Source organism: Molossus molossus, unplaced genomic scaffold, assembly GCF_014108415.1.
Source record: "Molossus molossus isolate mMolMol1 unplaced genomic scaffold, mMolMol1.p scaffold_m16_p_8, whole genome shotgun sequence".
NCBI lineage: Eukaryota > Metazoa > Chordata > Mammalia > Chiroptera > Molossidae > Molossus > Molossus molossus.
In genome coordinates this window covers 44,682,443-44,703,411 of record NW_023425402.1, presented here as the reverse complement: position 1 = coordinate 44,703,411, position 20,969 = coordinate 44,682,443, and the positions used below count along the sequence as shown (strand labels likewise).

At 34.4% G+C, this 20,969-nt stretch overlaps 1 protein-coding gene across 5 annotated transcripts in view; it reads left to right on the top strand.

The window, feature by feature from the left end:
- Positions 1 to 20,969, top strand: part of IBTK (inhibitor of Bruton tyrosine kinase) — an 85,076-nt gene that overhangs the window by 23,947 nt on the left and 40,160 nt on the right. For 4 of the 5 annotated variants that reach the window (XM_036248269.1, XM_036248270.1, XM_036248273.1 and 1 more), the window contains 9 exons: positions 3,428 to 3,605; positions 6,319 to 6,496; positions 7,678 to 8,277; positions 9,127 to 9,213; positions 10,521 to 10,603; positions 10,679 to 10,716; positions 11,155 to 11,251; positions 17,772 to 17,873; positions 20,687 to 20,804. In XM_036248269.1, coding sequence (XP_036104162.1) covers positions 3,428 to 3,605; positions 6,319 to 6,496; positions 7,678 to 8,277; positions 9,127 to 9,213; positions 10,521 to 10,603; positions 10,679 to 10,716; positions 11,155 to 11,251; positions 17,772 to 17,873; positions 20,687 to 20,804 — 1,481 coding nt within the window. The remainder of the gene's footprint in view (positions 1 to 3,427; positions 3,606 to 6,318; positions 6,497 to 7,677; positions 8,278 to 9,126; positions 9,214 to 10,520; positions 10,604 to 10,678; positions 10,717 to 11,154; positions 11,252 to 17,771; positions 17,874 to 20,686; positions 20,805 to 20,969) is intronic. The other variant, XM_036248271.1, reaches the window with a different exon arrangement.

Sequence of the window (20,969 nt, the reverse complement as noted above, 5' to 3'; positions counted from 1 at the left end):
TGTGAATGTTGGCACGCTTGAAATTGTCCCAGTGGCTCCTTACACTATCCTCATTTTTTTTGATTCTTTTTTCTTTTTGCTGTTCTGATTGGGTGTTTTTTACTTCCTTAGATTCCAAATCGATGGTTTGCTTCTTGGCTTCACCTACTCTACTATTAAATCTGTGTAAATTGTTCTTTATTTCAGTTAGTGCCTCCTTCATTTCTGACTGGTTCTTTTTTATGCTCTTGAGGCCCTCACTAAGTTCACTGAGGTTCTCACTAAGTTCATTGAGCATCCTTATAAGCAGTATTTTGAACTCAGCATCTGTTAGGTTGCATATCTCCATTTCGCTTAGTTCTTTTCCTGGGGTTTTGTTCTGTTCTTTCATTTGGGACCTGTTTCTTTTTCTCTTCATTTTGGCTGCCTCCCTGTATTTGTCTGTGTATTACTTAACAAGAGGTATGGGGCTAGCTGAGACCAGATGCTGCTTGTTTGAAAGAATTTAGGAAAACCTGAAGCAGGATCCAAGACAGGCCAATCCTATGGTTAAGCAACTGGTAACAGCTTGGGTGGGCCTGAAAGTTGTATGGGGCGGGGCCTCAGGGAATCACCAGGGTGGGCAACCAGTGTGATCCCGGTTGCTGGAGTCCCAGATATGGTGGCTGTCTGACGCCCCAGGGAAGGGCTGGCCAAAGGAACAAAGGCCTCTGACAGCACGTTTGTCCTGGAGAAAGCCCCCTCTCCAGCCCTCGCTCCAGTGCCAAACAGCTCAGTTCTTCCCTGTATGTCTCTGGTGCCCCTCTGGCTGCCTCTCCTCCAAGCTTAGAGGGAGAGAGTCCGATAAGTCTGTGTGCGGGCCCTTTAAGGAGCTGCCTGGGCTCCAGCCGCCTCAGTCTCCCTGAGCCTCAGTTCCTGCTGGTTTTTCCAGCCAGAAGTTATGGGGACTTCTCATCCTGGCACAGGAACCCCAAGCGGGGCACCTGATGCTGACGGCGACCCCTCAGTCCTCAGGGAGGACCTTCCTAGCTGAGGTGTCCTCCTGATTTTTATCCGCCACACGTGGGTGTGGGACCAGCCCATTGCGCCTTCGTCCCTCCTACCAGTCTCGATGCAGCTTCTTTAATTCCGTGGTTGTAGGACTTCCATTCACCTTGATGTCAGGTGGTTTTGAATGATGGTTGTTCTGTAGTTTAGTTGTAATTTTGATGTGGTTGTGAGAGGACACGATACTGCGTTTACCTACGCTGCCATCTTGACCGGAAGTCCCCCAGATTCAGTTTTAAACAAATGTACACATGACATATATCTATGCAACAATTATAACTATCATAAATAAAAGATAATATATTTCTAAACTATCTTATCTCTTTTCATTTAAGTAAATACTATAGAGTTTTAAATTTAGTTCACTGTGCAAACATATTCGTATATTTCTTTAATAAAACTGTTAATTAAAAAATATATGTTAAACATTAGTACACTGAAAAAATTTTACCCTGTGACTAGAAAAGCAGATTGCTTTCTGCTTTTTACTTATAAAATTTACATACAATAAGAATGCTTTTTCTGAGGTTTGTAAAGTGCTGTAAATTTGACATTTTAGAATGTGAAGAATTAAAACTATAAAGCTTCACCTACTGGTACACTACAGGCATAAGTCTACTGTAGTTGATCATTTTAATAGAGGGTAGTATAATTAAGAATTAGAGCTCTAGCCTGGCCGGTGTGGCTCAGTGGTTGAGTGTCTACCTTGCATCAGGAGGGCACCAGTTTCATTCCTCCTCAGGGCACATGCCCAGGTTGTGGGTCAAATATCCAGTGGGGTCATGAAGGAGGCAGCCAATCACTGTTCTCTCTCATCGATGTTTCCATCTCTCTCTACCTCACCCTTCCTCTTCCTCTAAAATCAATAAAGAAAAGAAAAAATAATAATTAGAGCTCTAATTTGTACTAATGGCAGGGAGCAGAGGCATGGGATTACATAAAAACTTGAGTATAAAAAACTTAATTTGACTTTCGGGTGTGTTTCATTTATATTAATATGGATCTAATTACACTTCTGGATATTTACTATATATATATACATGTATAAATGTATACATGTATGTATGTATGTATGTTTTTATTTTTTAGAAAGGAAGGGAGCGAGAGAGATAGAAACATCGATGTGAGAGAGAGACATCAATCAGCTGCCTCCTGCATGCCCCTAACTGGGGATTGACCCTGATATTGGGCATGTGCCCTGACCAGGAATTGAACCAGGACTTCTCAGTCCATGGAATGATGCTCAACCCACTGAGCTGCACCAGCCGGGCTGGATATTTACTTTCTGTAAAATTAGTCTTACTATGAAAACCAAACTGCAGGAATCACTCAGTCAATAATAGTTCTTTTTGTGTGTGCATAACGTTTGAGTGACTTTGGCAGATATATTTTGTGCTTTACTTTCTTAGTTATGAGGGGATTGAACTTTTAAAATTAGCAGTGTTAATTTTTCAAATGAAATTTCACTTGGAATGTCATTCTGTGAAGCAGATACAAGGGTTGTCTGCTGTGATTAAAGCTGGATTGAGAAGCCCAGCACCCCATCTCCATCATTTTCAATGTCCTTGAGCAGAGCTCTTAACCATTTCTTAGGAACAGTATGGTTTGCAGAACTACTAGGAAGCCATTGAATTCTGTGATGATTATTTCTGTCTGTAAAATTTTGTTTTAGTTATATAATTTAGTTATACATACATCTTTTTTTCCTTTATTTTATTTTTAATCCTCACCTGAGGATATTTTTCCAATGATTTTCAGACAGAATGGGAGGGAGGGAGGGAGAGAGGGAAAGAGAGAGAGAGAAAGAGAGGAAAGAGAGAGAGAAACATCTATGTGAGAACGAAACACCAATTGGTTGCCTCTTGCATGACCCTGACCAGGGCCGGGGACTGAACCGCAACCAAGATATGTGCCCTTGACTGATCGAACCTGTGACTCTTTGATATGTGGGCTGACACTCAAACTGCTGAGCCAAACCAGCTAGGGCCCTTTTTTTTCTTTAGAATCAAGTTTGGATTTTCATAGGATAATTTTCATTTTTCTTGTAAATAGATGGTACTACAACAAGTGCGATATCTAAGTTTTACCTTTAAGATTTTTGTTTTTCTTTAGCATTGTAGCAGATCTATATGCCCAAGACAAGCAATACTGAAAATTACTTCTTAAGAGGAGTGTCTTTGAAGCATATTTAATGCTTCCTGTTTGCTTTGATGTACTTTTTCTGAAAGACATAGTTCTTTAAAAACATCTTGACTTTTGTGGACTGTTTTTCTGCAGAAGAATGAACATTGAAACATATCCATCAGAGCTTTTATTTTAGAAACGTTACATCTTGATTTTAATTTTTGGTTGATAAGATGTTATATTGCTTCATTTTCCAATGTAATTTGGTTTATTTTAGGTGTTTTGCTGGAGATCAGTCAGCAGTTCTCTGAAGCAGTGTCGATGGGCTTATCCTCGTCAAGTCTTCATTTCTGATATTGCTTTAAATAGGAATGAAATTCTGTTTGTTACACAGGATGGAGAAGGATTTAGAGGGAAATGGTTTGAAGAAAAAAGAAAGAGTTCTGAAAAGAAAGGTCAGTTCATATATGTGAATGGCACATGAATGTTCCTTTCAGTTAACTTTTAATTTCATAAGATTTATTATATTTAATTGTGTTCTTAGGTTTTACTTTTATGTTTCTTTTGATTTTGGTTTGTGAGTGTGCAGGTAAATAGAAGGAATTTGATCTACTTAAATGTGGAGTTTTCAACTTTATCTGTCTCGGCATACCCTGAGGTCATGGTACAGTCTCTTCAGTTACAGTGGCTCACTATTGCTAATTGCTAGCCTTTACTTTAGAAGTAGGGAAGTGTAAAGTCAAAAAACAAACAAAAATCTTCCTGGCTGGTTGTGAACCATCTTCCAAGATCCCTTTTTTGTTTTTCTTCCCAAATTGAGAATTTAGAAGCTTGTACTATATTTTTGTTTTCTTTTGTTTTTTATATACTTGCATATATAAAATTAAAGTTTTAAAAAGTATATCTCATGATTTAGAGGAAATTCACAGGATGAATAAAGTTTTTATGTTCATTGAGAATTTTAAAAATGTAAGTTTTTAAACACTTGCTGAATAATTGAAGTTTTTTTTTTTTATTTCTTGATGAATATAAAGGATAGCTTAAGATGCCATCAGTGAAAATAGAAATTCTTCATTATATACTTTGTTCTTAATTATCTGATTATAAAGTTATAAACTTGTAGATTACTCAATTTGTTTTTTAACTTAATCAGTTGATTTTTTTTTCTCCCAGAAAAACTAGATTTACCTCTTTACATTTACCCTAGCCCAAGTCACATGAATTACTGAAAAAATAATTTTCTTATTTCCACTCTTGTTTCTTTTTATCTGTTACAAGTGACTACTAGAATGAGCTTTTAAGGTCTGATCCTAATACTCGTGTTTAAAAATTCTTTAATGGTTTGCCCATCACCAGCACATGGACTGTAAGGCCCCTGCTCTGACTCTTGTCTATGTCTCTGAACTCATCTGGAGTTTTCTCCCTTTCACCTACCTCTCTGCAGTCACATTGATCTTCAGGGTTTCAGTCTTGTTCAGTTGTGATTAGTCCCAGGACCTTTCCTGATTTTTCACATCTCAGCTTAATTTATATTTTATCAGAGATGTTTTACACTGATTTCTCAATCTAAACTGAGTTATCATGTTTCACTTTTAATATCCCCTTTGTGTTTTCATCATCCAACTTATTTTTATTTGTTTTTATGTAGTTATCTTTGTGAGTAATTTTTAAAATTTGCTCGTGTCCTCTCAGACTTAGGAGATGGCAAGGACCATGTATATTATATTATATCCTTAGCATTCAGCATATTTCCTGGAACATAGTAGTTGTCTGTTAAATGAACAAATAAATTATTGTATACTAAAAGTATATGAAGAACATTTATAATTATTCAGAAAATTATAAACATGTTTTTCAAAATCATAAAGCTACAAAGGAATGATTTTTGGATAATTATTTATTTGTTTATTTTATTTCTTTATAAATTAGTTAATTCTGTAAACATTTAAGGTATATTAACTATATGCCAGATATAGGGCTAGGTTTTAATAATACACAAATGTATACAATGGGATCCTATTCTAAGACACTCATAAATTTGTAGGGACATAGACATGTATATAAATATTTATAGTTCATGGAGACAAATATTAATATGCACATACATTTTTTAAGAGTATAGAAATTGGAATAACTGAGTGCTGGGAAGATTAGTAACCTCCCCTCCCCACTCCCCTCCCAGAATGAAATAGAGTGAAATTGAGAGAGTAACCAGAATGCCATTTAGACTTATAAATGTTGAAGTCCTTAGGATTGTGTCTTAGTTATATTTAGTGGCCTAAAACTGAACTCACACACCCACATCTGTTTTTCATTGTTTCAATTTAAGTAAATGGTTATCTTTGACACCCCATATTTCCTCACCCTCTACTTCCAGTTAGTCACCAATATTGTTACTTTGTCTCAAGTATTTCTGAAATCTTTTCACTTTTTTAGTTTCATTGCTATAACCTCAGTCTATATCATTTATTTTTTTCCTAGACTCTTAGTTTTCTAAATAATCTCTTAGTCTTTTATTTTATTTACTTTAAACATTCTTCATACTGTAGGCAGAATCATTTGCACTCAAATTTCATACTTTTCTTTCATAGCCTTGATATGACTTGTAATGATATTATCATTGTTTAATGTTTGTCTTTTCTGCTAGAAGTGTACTCTGAGAAGGCAGGGACATGCCTATCTTGTTCACTACTGTATCACTATGGACAGACTAATGATCACTGTATTATATTACAGTAGTATAGTGTGGTCACTCAGATATTTACGAACAAATGGAAGAAAGGGGGAGGAGGAAGGGAGGGAACAAATAAGCAATCAATTATGACAATGCCAAGTTTATATATTTTACATGCAAACTGGGAATTTTAAAGGCCAGTTTAACACTAGATTTGCTTTTTAGAAAGATAACTTTGGTTGTAATGTGTAAGACTTTTATTGAAAGGGAGAAATTCATGGTTAATTGATAATTGACCCACCAAAATTTTGTGTATAGTACAACCAATATATAGGGTGCTAATTGGGTTAAAGAGAAAGAGGATGTAATCTTTCAAATGGACTTAATGCATATAGAAGATATTTTCATACTCTCCTAATTGGTTTTCTATTTTATTACTCCTAAATCATTTTAATAAAGCCTTGATTAATGGGAATTTATTTTTTTCTTTTTAGCAGAGATTTTATCAAACCTTCATAATTCCTCATCAGATGTGTCTTATGTCTCTGATATAAATAGTGTATATGAAAGAATTCGACTTGAAAAACTTACTTTTACCCATAGAGCTGTTAGCGTCAGCACAGATCCAAATGGATGCAACTTTGCAATTCTGCAGTCAGATCCTAAAACAAGGTATTCTTGTATATATTACATTTCATGTTTAGAAGAAATAATCACTGGGTTTTTTTGTTTGTTTTCCATAGCTCCTGGACCAAATTTAATTGAAGAGCTGTTGCCATGTCTTACAGAGATTTTAGACATATAATCATGTTACCAGGATAACTCACAGGTGGAATTTGTTATATTGGAAATGACGAGTATTCCTTTAGTTTGTAAACTGATATTTATTGAAAACATTGAAGATGAATACATATATGTTTACATATAGGCACACAAAATTTATATCTTTAGTACTTTGTGATGATGTACTCTTATATTCTCAGATTCTGAGAAATATAGTATAAGTATTTGTTATGTAGTTTGCAATAATTTCTGACTCTTGAATATGATGATAATTGATAAATGAAGTAGTGTAGTCATCTGTAGGGCATTGTGAATCTCTACAAATTTTTAAGTCACATTAGTAGATGACAGGTTAAGGTAAATATCAAGGGTACTATTGAAAAGGAAAGAAGTTCTAGAAATAAGGTTGACCATCTGTCCTGTTTTGCCCAGGTCTGTCTGTATTTAGCACTGAAAGTTTTATCTTCTGAGAAACCTCCCTGTCCCAGGCAAACCAGGAGGTTGATCCCCGTATCTGGAAGGGTAAAATGTAGATTGGGAAGGTGTTATGATCGCATTCGTTGAGTACTGAAAGAGTCAGGGTTACAGACCAATTGTATGTTGTTGTGTTTGTTATCTTCTTGAATTTCTGACCTGTTCTGGGATCTGGAACCTGAAGTATTTACTCTGTTCTTTATGTATTTATTTTTTTTTACTTGTAAAATAAAATGGACATGAAAAAGGAAAGGATTGAGGACTGTACTTGTTTTTAGTTATAATTTTTATCATTTTAAAAATTTCTGTGAAATAGTCCTTTGTAATTTATATTCTGGCATTTTTTTGTAGAAAGAGAACAGTGCTTTCAAATGAAAACTCAATTCTTATCATTTTAGTTTAGGAGAAGAAAACAGAAAAAGGAATAGAAAAATTTAAAGGGTGATACAGTAGCTAAGACTGTATAGTATTCATATATTTTAGGAAATCCCAAATTTAAAATTGTCTAAGTTTAGTAAATAAAAAAGAAATTGGCTAGGGATGCTTTAAACTTTTTTTTTTCTTGAAAGTACAAGTGAATTTTGTTTCATTTCTAGCCTTTATGAAATCCCAGCTGTGTCTTCATCATCTTTTCTTGAAGAGTTTGGCAAACTGTTGAGGGAAACAGATGAAATGGACAGTATCCATGATGTGACATTTCAAGTTGGAAACAGAATCTTTCCTGCTCACAAATATATTTTGGCATTGCGTTCTGACTTTTTTCAGAAATTGTTCCTTTCAGATGGTGCTTCTTTAGAATTTACAGATGTTTACCGGAAAGACGAAGATTCTGCAGGATGCCCCCTCTTTGTGGTAGAGAAGGTTCATCCTGACTTGTTTGAATACCTTTTACAATTTATATACACAGATACTTGTGACTTTTTAACTGATGGCTTCAAACCAAGAATTAACTTAAACAAAAAACCAGACGAATATCAAGGCACTCTGAATTCTCATTTGGATAAAATGAATTCCCATGAAGATTATCAGAAGTCAGCATTTGAAGTTTATAAAAGTAATCAAGCACATGCAGTTAGTGAAAAGCGGAACAGCAAACCCAAATCTTCCAAAAAAGTAAAACGTGTTGGGGAAGAGGATCCTGTAATGCTGCTGCAAAATGTTGCAAAGAAATTTGGTTTCAGTAATTTGAGTAATAGGTATGACTCCTTCTTAATATCTATTCTTGTATCTTATTATGTCCTTTTAAAAATGATCTTTTCCTTTGCTGCTCTACTCTTTCTCCTCCAATCCCCCTTTTTGCAAGGAGGTACATGTTTTTTTTCTCTTCTCCATTTTCTGCTAAAGCTTTCTCTATGGGACTCCCTAGATTAAACATGCAAGTATGGGAAGGCTATTACTGGGTTTGAGCTCTCTGTGGTATTCGTGTAACAGAGATCTGGAGTGACAGGCAGTGTGGTTGTTGGAAAGAGTACTTACTGTCTTTGGAATTAGAAAGACCCACATATGTCTCTTAGCTTTGCTATAACTAGCTGGGGCAAATTTCTTAGTTTCTTTGAACTTTAGTTTTTCAGTATACAAAATGAGAGGAATAATATTGACCTTATAGTGCAGTTTTGTCATGTAACATGTAAAGCGGCTAATACAGTATTTGTCATATTATAATAACCAGACCTTTTGAGAGTCTCTAGTTTTTAAGGTATTTATGTTGCCTATGGCAGTGTAACCTTAGTTGTCGGCTGGGAGCAGAGGAGGAGTGTATATTTTCTATTTAAAAACAATGAAGGGCTTTGTGCCATAGCTTGATTTTTAAAAATTATTATTTGGGGGGATCAATAATGATATTTAGTATCTTTTGAGTTCTAAGTAAAATTGAAGGAGAATGTATGATTATTTCATTACTACAGAGTGGGAGATATTTTTCTAGTTGATATAAATTCTATAATTATGTTCAGATGTAAGCTGATTTGTTGGATTTTTGTTGCTTGTTTGTTTTGGTAGGTGAATATATACACCAAGTGTTAACTTTTATCTATTTTTGTTGATAGGTTAGATGGAGTCAGATTTGAAAATGAAAAAATTAATGTTATTGCCAAGAAAACTGTTGACAAACCAAAGCTAAATCAGAAAAAATGGTAAGTTAGGAAATGAAGGTAAATTTTTATCTCAAGATTTTGGGACCTCAGTGTGGAAATAGAACTCTTCTTACATATGAAGGAAAATGCATAGGTAGATACACTCCTACCTTTGCTAGTATTCTTCATTTTTGGAAATGTTGAAGAGTTGTTGAAGCAAATGGATAAAATATTAACTGTTTATTTTTATTTTTTATTATTATTTTTTTTATCCTCACCCGAGGACATTTTTCCATTTTTTGTTCAGATAGAGTGAGAGGGAGAGAGAGGAAGAGAGAGAGAAACATCGATGTGAAGGGACACATCGAGTGGCTGCCACCCGCACGACCAACCAGGGCCGGGGACAAACTGCAACCGAGGTACGCGCCCTTAGCGGGAACCGAACCCGGGTCTCTCTGTACCGCAGGCCGACGCTCCAACCGCTGAGCCAAACCGGCCAGGGCCATTTTTCCATTTTTTGTACGGACAGAGTGGGAGGGAGAGAGAGGAAGAGAGAGAGAGGGAAACATCGATGTGAAAGGGACACATCGAGTGGCTGCCACCCGCACGACCAACCAGGGCCGGGGACAAACTGCAACCGAGGTACATGCCCTTTAGCGGGAACCGAACCCGGGTCTCTCTGGACTGCAGGCGGATGCTCTAACCGCTGGACAAAACCGGCCAGGGCAAATATTAACTGTTTAATAGATATTGGTACAATTCATTTTTCTGATTACTGTACTTTATTAAGAAAGGAATTAAACAATTTTTTTCTTGCCCGAATTTTGTATTGTTTTTTTAATCTATAGGAAATGATGTTAACCACAACACCGAACTGATTATGCCTCTTCATCTTTAAGATGATTCCTTTGTAAATCTTTTCAGTAGTAAATATACTTGTTATTAAATATTTTGATTTTAGGTATTTATACTTTATAGGTAAAAAGTTTTTAGAGAAAGAGAAACTAGAGATATCTGTATTATGCTTAGTGCAGTATTGATTGTACAAATAAGTGAATTATAGACCTTCAATTATGATGTCACTTACCATTATATTATTAACCATTAGCCTGTAATGAAAAAGCAAAATTAGAAAAAATACTTTTTTGAATATTTATCTGAAATCAGTTCTTTTAAAATACTATCTTTATTGTAAGGCCTTTATTATCTTCCTTAAAGTGTATACTTGTATACTCTCAAGTTGTTTATTCTCTGCTGCCTTTAATGAAGAGAAAGTCAAAAGCTAAGCCAAATTCTAGAATGAATTTTCTTATTTGCTAAACATGTTAATAAATGGATCTTGCTTTAATTAAACATTTTTCTTGCAGTTCATTTCTCTGTGATGTGACCATGAAGTCAGTGGATGGAAAGGAATTTCCTTGTCATAAATGTGTTCTTTGTGCCAGACTTGGTAGGTACACCTTTTCTTAGTTGTTAATTTGTTTTAGTATTGTTTCACTATTCTTATGCATTTTTTTTCTTTCAGAATATTTTCATAGTATGCTGAATAGCTCATGGATCGAGGTAAGATTTAAGAAACCACCTAGGCTAGTAACAACACTTCTTTAGATTTTGGGGATATTATATACCGAAGAAAATAAAAATGGAACCTGATATTTTAACTCAGTTTTTTTTTTTTTGTTTTTTTGTTTTTGTACTATATGCTTAAGCCTGCTGGAAAATAGCAACACTTAGAAATGAAAATTATTGCAGAAAAGCCACTTAAATAAAAATTTCCCTAGATTTGGAAATGTGTTTCTTTTTTCTCAATTTTTCTTATCTTTTTTCATGCTATAAGGCATTTAAAAGTAAAACTATCTCATTTTAGCTTTGCGTTTTATATATGTTATAGTCTTTTGCATTTGATGTGATTCCTCTTCAAAATTTTTGGTACCAATCTCAATCAGAATTTAGTAGTATTTTGTAGTTTAAAATTGTTTTATTTTATCTTATTTTATTTAGGCTTCCAGTTATGCACCTCTGGAAATGCCAATACATTCTGACATACTGAAAGTTATTTTGGACTACCTCTATACTGATGAAGCTGTGGTGATAAAAGGTATTAATAAGAGTTACGGTATTTTAGAGCTTTAAGATATAATTGAGTAATGATAAAATCAACATGAATCTTAATTTCTCTTCTTAATTGAAACATGTCATCAACTGAGGCTTTATTTAGAATTAGCAATGGGGATGATTACTAACAGTAAAGGAGTGGAAAAAGCAAGTTTTCATTACCTATGTGAAAATGAACTGTATAAGAACTATATTTGATGGTTGAGATTAGATTTAAAGTTTCATAAACAACTACTTTTATGATTGAGATGAGGAACTGACAACAGGAAGTGTAGTTTTGACCAGTAGTCTACAAAAATTCTTTCTTGCTTGTTTTTCCCCTGAGATAAGATGTCTAAAGTGCAGGTATGTCTTCAAGATTCTGATTTCAATTCCTGGGGCTAAATACCCAAAAGTAGGATTGCTGTATTATAGGGTATTTCTATTTTTTTTAATCCTCACCCGAGGATATTTTTCCATTGATTTTCAGATGAAGGGGTGGGGAAGGGAGGGAGAGAGAGACAGAGACATTGACTGGTTGCCTCCTGCAGGACCCAACCAGTCCTGGGGATAGAACCGCAACCAAGGCATGTGCCCTTACATCTGTAGGCTAATGCTCTAACCAGAGTCAAACCAGCAAGGGCAGTATTTCCATTTTTAACTTTTTGAGGAACCTTTATATTGTTTTCCATAGTAGCTGCACCAATTTAATGCCCAACAGTGCACAAGCAATCTCTCCACATCCTCATCAACATTTTTGTTTTTTGATAACAACCATCTTAACAGGTGTAAGGTGACATCTCATTGTGGTTTTGATATTCATTTCCCTGATGATTATATACTAGTGACATTGAACACCTTTTCATATACCTTGTTGGCCATTTTGTATGTGTTCTTTGTAGAAATAGCTATTCAAGTCTTTTGTCCATTTTAAAATTGAGATAACTTGTTTTTTTGCTCTTGAATTATACGAGTTCTTATATATTTTGGATATTAATCCCTTATCAGATATGGTTTGCAGATATTTTCTCCCATTTCAAAGGCTGTCTTTTCATTCTGTTGATTGTTTCCTTTTGCTGTACAGAAGCTTTTTAGTTTCAAGTAATCCCACTTGTTTATTTTTGCTTTTGTTATATGTGTTTTGGGTGTCATATTTGAAAAATTGTTGCCAAGATCTATGTTTGGGAGCTTTCCCCCTGTTTTCTTCTAGGAATTTTATGGTTTCATGTCTTACCTTAAAGTCTTTAGTCCATTTTGAATTGATTTTTGTATATGGTATAAGATGTGGGTTCATTTTCATTCTCTTGCATGCAGATATTCAGTTTTCCTAAAAATTGGGGACTGTCCTCTCCCCATTTGTTTTTTTTTGTTTTTTTTTCCCTCACCCGAGGACATTTTTCCATTTTTTGTTCAGATGGAGCGGGAGGGAGAGAGAGGAACAGAGAGAGAGAGAAACATCGATGTGAAGGGACACATCGAGTGGCTGCCACCCGCACGACCAACCAGGGCCGGGGACAAACTGCAACCGAGGTACGTGCCCTTAGCGGGAACCGAACCCGGGTCTCTCGGGACCGCAGGTCGACGCTCTAACCGCTGAGCCAAACTGGCCAGGGCCCCATTTGGTATTTTTGATGTCTTTGTCAAAAATTAGTTGACTCTATATATGAAGGTTTATTTCTGGGTTCTGTATTCTGTTTCACTGGTCTATGCGTCTGTTCTTATACTAATACGTGACTGTTTTTGATTACTATATCTTTGTAATAGAGTTTAAAATCGTAGTGCCATGCCTCCAATTTTGTTTTTTCTCAAGATTGCTTGGGCTATTTAGGGTTTTTTGTAATTCTATATCAATTTGAGGATTGCTTTTTTCCTGTGAAAAACGCCATTGGAACTTTGATAGGATTTAATGAATCTGTAGATTGCTTTGGGTAAAATGGACATTTTAACAATATCAGTTCTTCCAGTTCATGAACATAGTATATCTTTCCATTTATTTATGTCTTTTTCTATAATTCTTCTCCAAGTTTTGTAGTTTCCGGCATGTACAGATTGTTCATCTCCTTGACTAAATTTATTTCTGTGTTTTATATTGATGTAATTGTAAATGGGATTTTTTTCTTACTTTTAGGGATAGTTCATTGGGCATAGAAAAGCAATTAATTTTTTTTCTTGGTTTGTATTCCTCAACTTAACTGAATTTGTTTATTACTTCTAATAGGTTTTTGGTGGAATCTTTAGGGTTTCTATATATAAGGTCTTGTCATCTGCAAACTGAGACAGTTCATCTTTTTTCTTTCCAATTTGGATGCTGTTTTGCCTAATTGCCCTGACCAGGACTTTCAGAGTGTGGTGAATAGATAGATCTTCCTGATTTTAGGGTGATCAGCTTTCATATTTTTACTGTTGGGTATTAAGTTAGCTGTGGGCCTTTCATATATGGCCTTGATTGTGTTGAGGTACATTCCTTTTATACATAATTTTGTTGAGAGTTTTGATCATGAATGATGTTGAATTTTTTCATATCTGTTTTCTGCATCAATTGAGGTGATCATATGATTTTTTTATCCTTTATTCAGTTAAAGTGGTATATCATATTTATTTATTTGCCTGTGTTGAACCATCTTTGCATCCCAGACATAAATCGCACTTGATCATGGTGTATGATATTTTTATATGCTGTTGAACTTGGATTACTAATATTTTGTTGGGGATTTTTGTATGTTTATCAGGGATATTGTTATATAATTTTCTTGTAGTATTGTGTCTGCCTTTGCTATCAGGATAATGCTAATCACATAAAATGAGTTTGGGAGTGTTCCTTCCTCTTCAGTTTTTTGGATGAGTTTGAGAAGGGTCAGTGTTAATTTTTCTTTAAATGTGTGGTGGAATTCACTCATGATGCCTTCTAGTTTTTTGGGGGAGATTTTTGATTACTGATTCAGTCTTTTTACTCTGTTATTGGTTTGTTCTGATCTTCTATTTCTTCATGATTCAGGCAGGGTATATTGTACATTTGGAGGAATTTATTCATTTGTTCTAGATTGTGCAATTCATTATCATATGAATGCAATTCATTTCTGTGATATCAGTTGTAATTTCTCTTCTTTCATTTATAATTTTATTCGAGTCCTCTCTTTTTTTTTCTTAGTCTACTTAAGGGTTTGTTCATTTTGTTTATCTTTTCAAACAATCAACTCTTAATTTTGTTGATCTTTTCATTTTTTTTTTTTATTATCTAGTTCATTGATTTCTGCTGTAATTTAATTATTTCCTTTATTCTTCTAACTAATGGCTTCCTTTGTTCTTTTTCTTGTTCTTTGCTGGGTAAAAACCTTAAGGTTGTTCTTTTGAATTCTTTTTTGTTAAGGCATTTATCAGTATAAACTTTCTTGTTAGAACTTTTTTTGCTTAATACTATTAGTTTTGGTATGTTGTGCTGCCATTTTCATATGTCTTAAAGATATTTTTTGCTTTCTCTTTGTTTCTTTTTTGACTTGCTGTTTCGGACTGTGTTGATTAATCCCACATTCCTGAATTTTTCAATTTTAGTCCTGTTATTCTAGGTTTTTAAAAATCTTTGTAGTAGGAGAAGATACCTGGTATGATTTCATCTTTTTAAATTGTTGAAACTTATGGAGCCCTAACATATGATCTATTCTGTAGAATGTTTCCTGTGCACTTAAGATGAATATCTATTTGCTTCTGTTGGATGGAATGTTTTGCATGTTTGTTGAGGCCATTGGGTCTATAGTGTTGGTCAAGTCTGCTGTTCTTGTATTGATTTTCCCATCTGGATGATCCATCCATACTTGAATGTGGGATGTTGAAGCCCTCCATTATTACTATTGTATATTGATGTCTATTTCTGCCTTTAGTTTTGCTAAAAGTTCTGTTATATATTTAGATTCAGTGTATTGTTTGCCTATATCTTTACAGTTGTTATATCTTATTGATGTATTGACCCCTTTATCATTGTATAATAGCCTCTTTGTCTCTTGTGACTGTCTTTGACTTAAAGCCTATTTTGTCTCATAAAAATATAGCAACCCCTGCTCTCCTCTTTTTATTACCTCTTTTTCTATACTTTCAACCTATGTGTGCTTAAAGATAAAAGGAGTTAGATCTTGTTTCTTTATCCATTCAGCCACTTTGTGATCGGGGAATCTTATCTATTTACATTTGAAGTAATGATTGATGGGAAGGGGGTATTATTGGCAATTTATTAGTTTTTTTCTGAGTATTTTATAGTTCCTTTGTTCCTGTCTTCCTTGGGGATTTAATTTTTTTTTTGGTAGTAGTATGCTTTTATTTCCTTCTCTTTATTTTTTGTGTATCTACTATAGGTTTTTGCTCAGTGGTTATCGTTAGATTTCCATATAACATCATATAATTATAACAATCTATTTTAAACTAATCACAACTTAACTTTAATCAAAGACAAAACTTCTGTACTTTTATTTCTGCTTCTCCCTACTCCTCCCTGGCTGTTATTTCTTCAGATAGTTCTTTTCTCCTTGGACTCTATCTTGGTATGATGGATGGTGTTTCGTAGCCTATTAATGCTCTTATTTATTTTTATTCATTCTTTTTTTTCTATTCCTCAGGTTGGATAATCTCATTTTATCTTTAATTTCTGTTTTCATTAGTACTATTGATTTCATGAGACTTTATACTCATAATTCTTTTTAGTTTTTTAGATATTATTTCTTTTAGTATTTTGGTCATATTTAGCTCCTTTAAACTCTTAGTTCAGCATCTTGGTTTCCTTAGGGACAGTTTCTCTTGGCTACTTTTTTTCCTGCATATGAACCATATTTACATTTTTTTTTTTTGTTTCTTTCATAATTTTTGTTGTTGAAAACTGGAAATTTAAATAATATAATGTGGCAACTCTTAAAATCTGATTCTTCTCCTTCCTCAGGGTTTGTTTCTCTACCCCCACCCCTTGGTTTGTTTAGTGTGCCCTTTTATATTTAAAGGAATATGTTGAAAATTTTCAGACCCCCCTCTATGTACATTTGTTGAGGACTCGCTTCCTGGCTTGTACATGGCTGCCTTCTTGTTATGTCCTCACATGGCCTTTCACACGTACGTGTGTGTGTGTGTGTGTGTGTGTATAGAGGTGGGATGGGAAAGTGTGAGCTATTTTTGATGTTTCTTCTTAGAAAGACACTAATTCCATCAGATCAGGGCCTTATTTTATTATTTTATTTATCTTTGATTATTTTCTTAGAGGCCCCATCTCCAAATGTAGCCACACTGGAAATTAGGGCTTTTACATGTACATTTCAGTGGATTATAAATATTCAGTCATAACATCTCTTTTCCTAACTATTCTTTTAAGTTTCTTTGATCTGTTTCCTCCATCCATTATTATTGTTTCAGTCAGCTTTAGTGTGATATAGTTACTGATGATTGTTTTTAATAAATGCCCCTAAAGAAGAGGCTGTTCACATTGGGCAAGCTTTCAGTAGGTCAATTAAAGACAAGCCCTGCTAGTAGGTACCGATTCTAGGGAACTTGCCTTACAGGTCAAATAATGACAGTTTAAAAAAATAATAATTTTGCTCCACAATTGCTGTCTCCTCCACTGGCTGCAGTTGTTCATTACCACTGTGATTGCATGGTTGATGGTTTTTCAGACTACTGGGGAGGAAGGGAGAGGAGGATATAAAGTGAAAAAACTGCAGTATCACAAAGCTCACTGTCTTACCAAGATTTAGCTAAATTTCTTGAGTCCACACTCCAGATTATTGCAAGTATTTTGCTAAGTTTTAGAATTCTGAGAAAGGTGATTTTGAAAAAAATTCTTTTTTTGCAGTATTCTCATTTCCTTTGTAGAGGAGAGGAATTTTGGAAGTAGTCCTTAGTCTGCCATTCATCTCTCCTTCATTTTTTCTTCTTAACTATTTCTCCCTCTTTTTTTGGTGTTTCTATTTTTTTTTTATTGATGTTGTTTTTCTGGCAATGGCTCAGGGGCATTGCTTAAGGCCATTAGTATACTGGACCAATAAGGTTATTTTAAATTAAAGAATTTCTATAGTTAAAAAGAAATGTACTCTTAGGTGACCAATTTTGTTTTAAATAAGGAAGCCTAAGAGCCTTATTCACCCCTCATCCCCCGTCCTCTTTTCCTCCCCCATATATACACACATATAGACATATTAAATTTGATGTTGAGATTTGACTTTCCTGTTTCTTAATTTTATAAATTTTTCTTTAAGAACATGGGAGATTTTAAATAAGTCAGGCATTTTAGTAGCTCTCTTGACTAAAAAGATCAACTCAGGCTGCCCATTTTGTGGTCCTAGTGTGAACAGGGCATTTTGGTGTGTTTCTTTTTAGCTTTCTACTAAAAGGTAGAAACATTTTGATATTACTATTTGTCATAGCTGCCATTCAAACATTTAGAAAATAGTCATTATAATTCTCTTACTGTCCTAGTTACTTGAACTTATTTTTCTAGATGTTATATTTATAAAGCAATAAAGAGTGATGCTTGTTTTCCTTCTTTTATTTTTTAGAATCTCAAAATGTGGATTTTATTTGTAGTGTTCTTGTGGTGGCTGATCAGCTTCTCATAATTAGACTGAAAGAGATTTGTGAAGTAGCATTAACTGAAAAATGTGAGTATTTTTATATTAAGATATTAGCATGTTTTCAGGTTGGTCCAGGATTACTGTATTTTATTGACTTTTGATGCCATTTATGATAAAATGCCTCAATATTTTTTTTATCATGAAAAATGTCAAAACATTTAAATTATTTCATGTCATCATTTGTAAGCACATCCTCATTTCAGTGATGCTAGTATGTGAAAATATGTGCATCTTAGAATTAAAAAAATACATATTTTAAATGTCACAAAACTATGAGTAATAAAGATAATGTGACATTTATTGTGGAATTTCAAGGGTGAGTTTAGAAACAGAAATTTTTTACCCTTGCCCTGGTCTTGACTGTAAGTCTGTGTTTAGCTGCCTATTTCCTACTATTTGCTGGAATGTTTATATAACTGTACCATTTATATATTTGATCAAAATACATCTCTTTTCTTTTAAACTTATTTCTTTCTCTGTTCATTATTTCAGTTAACTGCTTGACTTTTCTCCTGAACATTCAACTTTGAAACTGGAAGTTGTTTTATGTTATTTTTTCCCTTATACCAGATTCTTTTAGTTGTCACATCACATTTCTTCCACCTTTTTAGTCTTTTCTGTGAATTCACTGTTGCCCATCTCCTCTGTATAATGTCACAGTAGTCTTTTAAGTCTTCTTTTTGTCTTCTAACTTCTCTTTAATCTTTCTCTAGGAAGTAATTGTCTTCCCCTGTGCAGATATTTTTAATTGCTTATTTTAGGATAAAGATTAAATTTCCTTAGCCTGATATAAAAGTTTTGTGACTTTCTAATCTTATGTTTGTTCTCCTTCATTGCCACTTGAGGAAGTGTGAAGTGATTTCCTATCAAATTTTTGTAATTTGTACTTCCTAGTACCTAGTGGTTTCTCTTAGCTCTAGTATCTTATTTATAAACTTTTCTTGAGTTCTGTCTGCTATCTTCTCCTGTGTTATCAAAAAAAGAACAATAGCTCTGATCTTTTAAACAAGAAAAGGGAAATATGTATAAAATAAAGGGTGCAACATGCAGTAGGTGTAAGTATCCATATGGGTGACATTTTTAGTTGTTCAATTCACTTTTCTGGTATCCCTTGGATATTTTTTCTTGGCCCCCACTGCACAGTTGCCTTTATTAATGAATTCCTTGATCTTCCTAGAACCTAGCAAGAGAATGGTTTGGTCTCTAGTTATTGGGCATTCCTTGTTCCTGACTGAACAATTCCAAAATTTTTATATGATCTATTTTTATTTCTTTGAAATGGGAGACTGTGGATTCATTAGTTGAAACTTTAGTCAGGAGTGGGACAGAGACGATTATTGCTTGCAGTTGTAACTTTTGACAGAGTTCCAAAGGAGAAAGAAAAAAAGAAATGGTGGAAGTCTGGTGCTGACTCTCTCAGCCTTCTCAGCCTGCTGGGGGTCATCACAAGGCAATGAACTACAAGCAGACACTACTTGGAGTGAGGGGGAACATGGCAAGGGAGCAAATGCTACAGATCTCTGGATGCAACCCAATTTATTTGCAAAGTGGTACCCTAGGTTACATGATGTTTTAGGTAATTAAGTCCTTGAGAGTGCAACTCTGCTTACCATACAGCCATATTTCCTGTCTCTAGGAGATTCATAACAAATTCATTCACACCTGGGCATATCACCCATCATTGCTTTCAGGGCGGCTTTCCAACCCCTTATTTATGCATACCTTATCTATTCACATGCATACTTCAATCCTTGGCTGGCCAGGCAGCAAGCATGCATACCTCAAGGTTATATTTTGTTCATTCACCAAACCTCCAACCTTATATCAGGCATAGAAAACAGTTGTTTCTCTGTTAGCTGGGACACAGAGTAAATAAGAAAAAAAAAAAAGTGGAGAGGTTCGAGAAGGCAAAGTTACATGCTGGGTAGGTAGGATATTCTGGGACAGTCTTCTAGTAAAAATGTACTTCATATATAAAGTTACTATCATTGTAACAAAATCCAGAATCTTGTATAGTATGCTAGATTCTGCAATGGCACGAACAATATGGTAATATATATAGTGTGTGTATGTGTGTGTGTTTAAAAATGCAAATATACCCACATAAATTTATAGAGTTTACTTAATACAAAGTTTATAGAATGATATATTAAATTTCTCTTAGTCTTAAGAATAGATTTAGTTTGATAGAAGAGAGAATGATTATTCTGTGCTATATAAATGAAAAGGAAAGCTGTTTGTCAATGAAAGTTAAAAATATTCTAAAAATATTAGGTGAAAGATTATTGATTCTTTTTTTTTTATCCTCACCCGAGGATACTTTTCCAGTTTTTGTTCAGATAGAGTGGGGAGGGAGAGAGAGAGAGAGAAACATTGATGTGAAAGGGACACATCGAGTGGTTGCCACCCACATGACCCAACCAGGGCCAGGGACAAACTGCAGCCGAGGCACATGCCCTTAGCGGGAACCAAACCCGGGTCTCCCTGGACCTCAGGCTGATGCTTTATTGCTGAGCCAAACCGGCCAGGGCAAAGATTATTGATTCTTATGTGTTTGCTTTTAGGTGACTCTGGAATGCATCTTCTCTATTTTTTTCTCTGCTTAAAAAAATTTTTATGTGCTCTTATTTTTCCACATGACCAATAATTTAAAATTACTTTGCCATACTAGGATGAAAAATGAGTTCTATATTTGCCTTTGTATAAGTTATTTTTGGTAAGAAACTATCAATTTTTCTTGTTCTAAATGTTTAAACCTGATGACTTTAGAAGTAAGTGTATTTCATTTTTCGTGGTAATTTGCTTTTTATCTCATTTTGTATGTATTTTCTTCTTTGTAGTTACCCTCAAGAATGCTGCTATGCTACTAGAATTTGCAGCAATGTATAATGCTGAGCAATTGAAACTGTCTTGTTTACAATTCATAGGACTGAATATGGCAGCTTTACTTGAAGCAAGGTAGGTTGGTGCATATGTGATCATTGCAAAAGCAATTGTTTATAAGTAATAAGTTATATTAGTAATTTAAAAGTGAAAAAATGATGAAGGGGGAAGGGAGGGTGGGAAGAGATAAACTAAAGAACTTCTGTGCATATATGCATAACTAATTGACACAAATAATAG